This window comes from Lucilia cuprina, chromosome 5 (assembly GCF_022045245.1).
Source record: "Lucilia cuprina isolate Lc7/37 chromosome 5, ASM2204524v1, whole genome shotgun sequence".
NCBI classification, from domain to species: Eukaryota; Metazoa; Arthropoda; class Insecta; order Diptera; family Calliphoridae; genus Lucilia; species Lucilia cuprina.
In genome coordinates this window covers 31410136-31418612 of record NC_060953.1, presented here as the reverse complement: position 1 = coordinate 31418612, position 8477 = coordinate 31410136, and the positions used below count along the sequence as shown (strand labels likewise).

General features: G+C 31.7%; 1 protein-coding gene across 1 annotated transcript; it reads right to left on the bottom strand.

Annotated features, from left to right (window-relative positions):
- Window positions 1-2507: 2507 nt before the first annotated feature.
- LOC111676596 (probable medium-chain specific acyl-CoA dehydrogenase, mitochondrial) lies at window positions 2508-5595 on the bottom strand. The gene is made up of 3 exons (XM_023437550.2): window positions 5439-5595; window positions 3628-3978; window positions 2508-3567 (listed from the first exon to the last, which is right to left on the bottom strand). The coding sequence occupies exons 1-3, from the start codon at window positions 5454-5456 to the stop codon at window positions 2680-2682; spliced, it is 1257 nt and encodes a 418-aa protein (XP_023293318.1). The 5' UTR covers window positions 5457-5595; the 3' UTR covers window positions 2508-2679.
- Between the last annotated feature and the right edge of the window lie 2882 nt (window positions 5596-8477).

Below are 8477 nucleotides of genomic sequence, written 5' to 3'. Positions count from 1 at the left end.
GGTCCTCACTTAATCCGGGCCATACATACTTAATTACATGTTTCTAGGTTCAATATTGTAGAAATTGCAAAAAGTACCTTTTGAAGAACGAAAAAGTACCAAAAAGTCCCCTTTTATGGGTCCTCACTTAATCCGGGCCTTTTGAAGAACGAAAAAGTACCAGAAAGTCCCCTTTTATAGGTTCTCACTTAATCCAGGCTCTACATACTTCTATTTCTAGCCAATAACAAAACATTAGTGCTGCTCTCGCTCTGCTACTCTTGCTCTGCTGCTCTTGCTCTGCTTTGCTTTTATAAACAAATTACAATAACAATATTTACCGTATTGTTATGTATTTTGTTTTTGTTTTTTGCAGTTTCTGTCTGAGCATGAATAAAAAATCTAAATTTTATATGAAATTTTCAGAGGTTGTCTCGGTTTTTTGTTCATATCTCCGTTATTTATGGACCGATTTTGCTGATTTTAAATAGCGTTCTTGCCGGTCGTATGTCTGATAGAATTATGGAAGATTCGGATCTCGCAGATATCTGGGGTCTTCTAAAAACTGATTTCAACAAACATACAGACAGACAGACAGACGGACATGACTTAATCATCTCCGCTACCTATAAGGATCCAGAATATATATACTTTATAGGGTCGGAAAATTATATTATAGAAATTACAAACGGAATGACAAACTTATATATACCCTTCTCACGAAGGTGAAGGGTATAAAAATAATAGATAAAGTCATACTTGGATCTAATTTTTCTGACATGCTGATCTCTTGGTTTGCTTAATTATCACGATAAATAAAAAAATAACAACTTTCTCAATTCTATCCAATTTCTCAGCAATTTGCCTAAATTTCAAAAGTTGGTCTTTTATGGCCGAAATTTTACCTTTTGCAGGGTCAGAATGAAAAAAATCTACATGGTACATCAAAGACACAAATTTTTCTTTATTGTAGGACCAATTATATCCAAGTTTTTTGGCCTACTAAGTTGCATAATTGGTTTTTATTCATTTGGTTTTATAGTTATGTAACATTAAAATAACGGAAAACTTCCAGAAATGCAACAAAAATAATCTCAAAATTATTTTTTTGTATGTGTATAAATAGTAAATGCAAAAATGTATTATTTGTACACATTTTTTTGTAGATCCATTCAATACTTGAAGAGAAATTCGAAAAATATATTTGTTCTTATAAATTTGAAACACACCTTAGTGTGTTGATATTGGCTAGAAACATGAAATTAAGTATGAGCAGCCTGGCTTAAGTTAGTAGCAATAATATACTTTTTCGTTTTTCAAAAGGTACTCTTTTGAATTTTCCATAATATTGAATCTATAAACATGAAATTTAGCTTGTTGAGCCCGAAGTTATGTAAAAGAGAACTTTTTGGTACTAACTGTTTTTTTAACACACCGTGATGAAGGGTATATAAGATTCGGCACAGCCGAATGTAGAACTCTTAATTGTTTTTTCTTGTTTTGTTGGTTTTTTCGTTCAAGCAAACATCCCAGCAGTTCGACGTAGAGTCAATGAATACGAAAAAGACTGTAATTTCCACTAATAGTTAACCATCTGGATGATAGTAATTCGTATGTTTTGGATTATTCCTCACGAAGATACCCTTTGTAATCGAGAATGAAGACAGTCGTCACTTTAGTGTCCTCTTTGTAAGCGGGAGCGGAGACAGCCGTCTATTTACGGTCCTCAAGTAACCTACAGATTATTCTCTTAAAAGTTGTTTTTTTTTGTTTTACTTTCGAAAGTAGTTATTTTACCCATCTTTTGGAGAAATGATTATTACTTTCTACTAATATGCCACCATCTGGTTGACTCAAATTTATATCTTTCGCGCAATCGTCACATTATTGTCCCATATTATTCTAGAGAGTAGACACTTGAAATTTTAGTTCCATTAATATCTTACCACCTGTTAGCTCCAATTCGCATGTTTTGGGCCATTCATCAAGAGTAAAAGTAAATCGTCATTATCCTACAACACGTCCATGTTTTATAGCAAGAAAAGTAGCGCCAGTTAAATAGCTAGTAATGTGACTTCTAAGAACCCAATTGGAGATTACCATCCTTTGACTATTTTTGACCGTCTTTTGACTGTATCTTTGTAGGGTGTATAGTGACGATTGACTTCCTCGTAGGACAAGCCCATGTTAAAATGGTTGGTCACCTGGGTAGTCAGGTGGCTAGGGGCCACCACAAGTGGTAGGTTAAGTGGGCAGTTCGTGACTGTCCCGTCGAACTGCTGGGATACGTGTGACTTTTGTGTCTATGTATTAGTAACAACTTCAAACGCTTATAACTTCCACAATTCTTAACCAACGAACATTCCCTATTGTCGCCCAGGTGCATTTCTTCTGATTTTATGTACTAAGCATACATCCTCCTATTAAAGCAATCTAATATTTCTGACCAAACGAGAATATAATATTTTGTGAAATTTGTGAGAAACGGAATTTCCCATAAACGCAACAAAATTCAAACATGTGAAAACTGATTTAAAAAAATATTTTATATTCTGAATATTTGTAACAGGATTTAATACAATAACAACATTGTTTACTTAATAAAGAAATTTTACAAAATACGTACATTTTTATGTAAATGAATGGAAATAATTGACTTAAAATCTAATGACTGTTACTAACTAAATGGAGTGAATTGAATTATTGGGAGGATTGTTTGGCAGCTTCAAACATATTTCTAGAAATGATCAGACGTTGAATTTGAGAAGTTCCTTCGTAAATTTGATAGATTTTGGCGTCGCGCATTAACTTTTCTACGGGGTATTCAGTGTTAAAGCCATTGCCGCCGAAAATTTGTACAGCATCGGAGGCAATTTTATTGGCCACATCGGCAGCATGGCATTTGGCAATTGAAGCGTAGTAACTGTTACGGCGACCTTGATCTACTTCCCAAGCGGCAAGACGATAAGCTAGACGACCAGTTTCAACACCGATAGCCATATCGGCAAGCATAAATTGCACAGCTTGGTGGTAGGCAATGGGTGTACCGAAAGTTTTACGATCCAAAGAATACTTCAAAGCTTCGTCAAGGCAACGTTGGGCCAAACCAACGGCACCAGCAGCTACAGGGGCGCGAGTCTTGTCAAAGGTACCCATAGCGATTTTAAAGCCAGCACCTTCACCAATTAGTACATTTTCTTTTGGTACGCGAACATCTTCAAATGTGATGCCACGTGTATCGGAAGCGCGTTGACCCATGTTAATTTCCTTGCGGCCGGGAGTTAAACCGGGAGTATCACGTTCTACAATGAATCCGGTAAAGGCTTTACTGGCAGGAGCTTTGGGATCAGGGTTTGTGCGAGCCAAAACGAAGTACCAATTGGCTACACCACCATTAGTAATCCACATTTTTTGACCGTTAATAATCCATTCATCACCTTTCTTTTCGGCACGAGTTTTAACACCGGCAACATCAGAACCAGCACCAGGTTCAGTAACACAGTATGCGGCAACAAGTGGTTCTTCAATCAAGCGACCTAAATATTTTTTCTTCTGTTCGTGATTAGCAGCAATAATAATTGGAGTTTGCTAAAATATAAAACGACAATTTAATAATGAATGTAAGTCGAGCGTTTTATTTAAACTTACACCCAATGAACTAGCCTCCATAGCAGTCATAATACCAGTGCAACCGTAAGCCAATTCTTCGGCAATCAAACAAGTTGTAAAGTTGTCTAGACCTAAGCCTCCATACTCCTGAGGAATGTGATTGTTCATGAGACCCAAGGACCAAGCTTTCTTTACAATATCCCAAGGATACTCGCCAGTCTTATCGTATTGTCCAGCTACAGGAATAATTTCCTCACGAGCAAATTTACGGGCCATATCCTGCATTTGTTTTTGTTCTTCGGTTAAACCAAATGAGGGGCCATTGGCGGAGACATGTGAGACAGAAACATAAGAACGATTTGCCAATTGGCGTACCGAGCGTGTAGCAATCTAAAAAATATAAAGTATTTAATTAATAATTTTGTATTAACTTGCATGTAAACTATTTAGTGAGAATTTCTTACAAGTCGTTAGATTAAACTCAAAACAAACTACCGAATAAAGAGCTAAATTGATTTTTTAAATAAATACATAAATATATGTATATTGTGTATTTTAATCTATAATTAAAATATGTGTGTGAACTAGTTTTCTTATCAAATTCAAGAGATTGTATTTTTGCTTTTTATTCCTAAATGACATGCAAAATCTTTATACATGTTTAGGGTCCTATTCATAAACATTTATCAAAGATTTATAGAACACATTTTGCCTAAAAATTTGTCTAGTTGATAAGTTGTTATGAATAATTTCTTAAATATTGTATAGAAGTGTGTACAAGAAGATCTTATAAATGATAATAAAAAAACAAACCAGATTAGAGTGGTAAAAAATCATAGTTAAACAAATATACATTAAATTATAATCAAAAATATTCCTAAGGAAAAATTGTAACTTTTTTTGGCAAATTAAAAGATCTATTTATCTATCTTTTAAATTACCAAAAAAAAGCAGACACAATTTGCGCATTGACAATAGTCTCAGTAATCGGCAATATTGTTTATGATCTCGGTTTAAGTGTCATAACACAATCAACCAATAATTTGGAATAAGAAAAACGCATTTTTTAATATTAAATTTCTGATTTGTTATATTAATGTAAATATTGTTTAAATATTCCTTTTTACAAATGTATACCTATTTACAAAAACAGCTGATCATGATTTTTAACTGAAAAACACAATCTTCGGTTAAAATCCGTTTAAATTTGTTAGAGTTTAATCTAACAGCAAATTAAGTCACATTTAACTGATTAGTAAATTATGGTTATTATTTTTTTCTGCAAATACGTTTTTTGTCTTTTATTACTTTAAAGTAACGTTTCAGTAGCCTAAGGTTTACAAAGAATTTTTATTTGTTTTAAAATTTATACAAATTCTAATAAATAAATGATTATTTATTATTTTAAATTAAGATATTTTTAATAATAAAATAAAATAGTAGAAGAGAAAGAAATGACTTTGTAAACAAATTTCATTTTGAGTTTAATTAAAAACAAAACAACAATAATATTCTTAAAAATCTTAAAATAAAAGGGGGCAAAGTACAAAAATACATCTACAGAAAATGTATACAATATTGTATGTGTATGAAAACCAATGTCTATGGCTAAATTTGCATTGAAAACAAGTCCAAAGTATGTGTGTGTCGGTCCAATAAAGATAGCATACATATATTTGTTTGTATTATTTTATGTTGACGTCAAAATTCGACATCTAGCTCTCACTTTCCATTGTTAACATTTTTTGTTTTTACAAATGCAATAATGTAAAAAAAAAATTAAGAGAACTAAAATAATTATTTGCTCAAAATAAATAAGTCTGAAGCAATAAATAGTGTTTTTTACTTACTCTATTTAAAAATGCCATTTTATATTAATAATATGTATTAAAATATTTCTTATTGTTTATAGTTAAAAATTTAATAGAAATATTTAGTGTGTCACTAGTTCCACTTTACTTCTGCTCTCAACAACTGCACAATAACTAATGACTTAACGAAATGTCAAAATTTTACTCGTATTCATTGCCTCTTATCATCAGTGTACGGACATTGGACCCTCTATGTTTGTTTGTCTACTTGTTGATTTCGTTATTTGTGTTATTTACGTCACGTTTGCATTGTCTGTTATTTTTACGTTATTAATGTGACCAGGTTATACTTTTTTGTACGAGTTTATAATTTAAATATTTTAAAGAAACCTCAATAGGTAGACTAATAACAATTTTAAATTCGATTGATGTGACAATATGTAGACCATTTTATAATAAGTATTGCATGTAATTTTATTATTATAAATGTGTATTATTTTCGAAGTTACTTGGTGTAAATGTCAAAATTGAAATTTACGTTTGTTCATATACTATTTAGTTAGAAAAATTAGTATTAAATTATATTAGAAACATATTAATATATACTTAAAAAATTATTTCAGAAATAGTCATAAAGAAGTCATGAAATATTCAAAGAAATTTTTCTCGAAATTATGTTTTATGACAGTCTTGTAGTAAATAAGCGATATGTAAAAACATTCATATGAATGTAAAAACATTCATGGGTTTCGTTTACTTAGCACCGCTTAATTTTAAGTACGTGATACATTAATATAACTTAGGTTGCACAAAAATTGAAGTTGCTAATGTTCCCATCGAAAATGAAAATTCAGATCATTCTAAGGTTCTCAAAATGTTTGTCCTGACGTCGATATTTGTTTAGCTTGGTTATAGGATGAAAGGGTCCTTTTTTTACCCTTCACCTTCGTGAGAAGGGTATATATAAGTTTGTCATTCCGTTTGTAATTTCTATAATATAATTTTCCGACCCTATAAATTATATATATATATATATATATATATATATATATATATATATATATATATATATATATATATATATATATATATATATATATATATATATATATATATATATATATATATATATATATATATATATATATATATATATATATATATATATATATATATATATATATATATATATATATATATATATATATATATATATATATATATATATATATTCAGGATCCTTATAGATAGCGGTGTTGATTAAGCCATGTCCGTCTGTCTATCTGTTGAAATCAGTTTTTAGAAGACCCCAGATATCGACGAGATCCGAATCTTCAATAATTCTGTTAGACATGCTTTCGAGAAGATCGCTATTTAAAATCAGCAAAATCGGTCGGTAAATAACGGAGATATGAGCAAAAATCCGAGACAACCTCTGAAAATTTCATCAAAAAATGTCATATTTTTTTCATGCTTTGTTAAAAAAGCAACAACAACATTGTATATTAGAAAAAGATGTGTAGATGTATTTGGTTTTTCAGCTGAGTATTTCGTTTGTATGTTCGGATGTAGGTTGCTGTTATTGCTTTGTTTATTTTGTTTTTCTGTGTTTTTCATTATGTCTGTTTAGACCTGGTCCACAGTAGGAAACTTTTGTCGAGAAACTTTTTCTTAATTCTCTTTTGAAGTTTCCTAAATGTCCACACATAGAAACTTTTATTTCAGAAACTACGTTGTTGTACGAATGAGAATAACAAAACAAAACAAGTTTCCGGGTACGGGAATCTCCGTACCGTAAGAGAGATGAATGATATTCCTTTTCTTTCTCTCTCATGCAAAATCAAAAGTTTGCCAAAAAAAAGTTTCCTAGTGTGGACAGGCAGTTTCAAAACAAAACAAGTTTCCGAGTACAAGAAACTACGTACCGCGAGAGAGATGAATGATATTCTTTCTCTTTCTTTCTCTCGCAAAATCAAAAGTTTCCCAAAAAAAAGTTTCCTAGTGTGGACCGGCAGTTAGATGTCTGTTGGTTAATTTGCCTTGTGTATTTTGATTGAGATATGTTTTTTATTTATTTTATTTTAAAGCCCTATTTTCTCCCTTATAGTGTGAATGCTATATATATCTAATTTACGTAATAGGTCGATAGGTTGATGAAATACACCTATGCCACTATCAAGCCTGTTGTGCGTTCCTTTTCTGGAAAAAATTTTCACTGAGTATATTTTTAATGTTCAGAAACTCAATTTGCTTGACGTACTCCTAAGAATTTTCTAATCAGTGTTAGTCGGGATTGTTATTTTCTGAATAACATCACTTCCAAGATATATAGATTTAATTTAGATGAATGCCTGACAGTGGCAAAGAAAGTGCTCAAGAGTTTCACTGTATTTTGTATAGATATGCTCGTTATCCCGCGTGTCCACTCACACTAACTTCAGACTTGCTCATTTTGAGGAGATTTCTCGTCTTGTTCTCATCAGGGTCAACCCATAGGGTCTTTGTGGTTCTTTTTCAGCTTTTGTTGCGTCGAATGGTTTTGAGTTTGTCAGTTTAACTATATTGAGATTCCTTCAATTTAAAGATATTACATTCGCTATTTCTTACAAATTATACGTTTTTAGATTTAATTCTATTACCTGATATAGCTTTTTGACAGTCAGTAAATATATTAAGGGCTGTGGGCGCCATATTTATTCTAATACATTCCGTTATTGCTCGGACTTCTGTCTGAAAGCTTGTGTTGTGATTAGGTAGACGGTGGTATATTATCCGGATTCCTACTGGTACTTGCTGTAGTTTTTCGCTCGACTATGATTCTATCTGGGATCAGCGTTATAAAGTTTCCGACATATTCTTTTTGTCCAAATCAGTCCATCAGATTATTAAAGCATAAGCAAGAATTGGTATAATTGCACTTTTATAAAGCCAATTTGTCATAGTAGGACTAAGATCCCATTGCATGCCTATAGTTCTCCTACATATCGCCCAACACCGATGTGCCTTGTTAATCCTATCCATTTTAATTTCCGGTCAAGAATTACACCTAAGTACTTAACTTTGTCGCCGGTATCTTCT

Coding starts and splice junctions, on each gene's coding strand:
- LOC111676596 (XM_023437550.2), bottom strand. Junction 3,568..3,627: donor TGGAGGCTAGTTCATTGGGT/GTAAGTTTAAAT, acceptor TTTATATTTTAG/CAAACTCCAATTATTATTGC.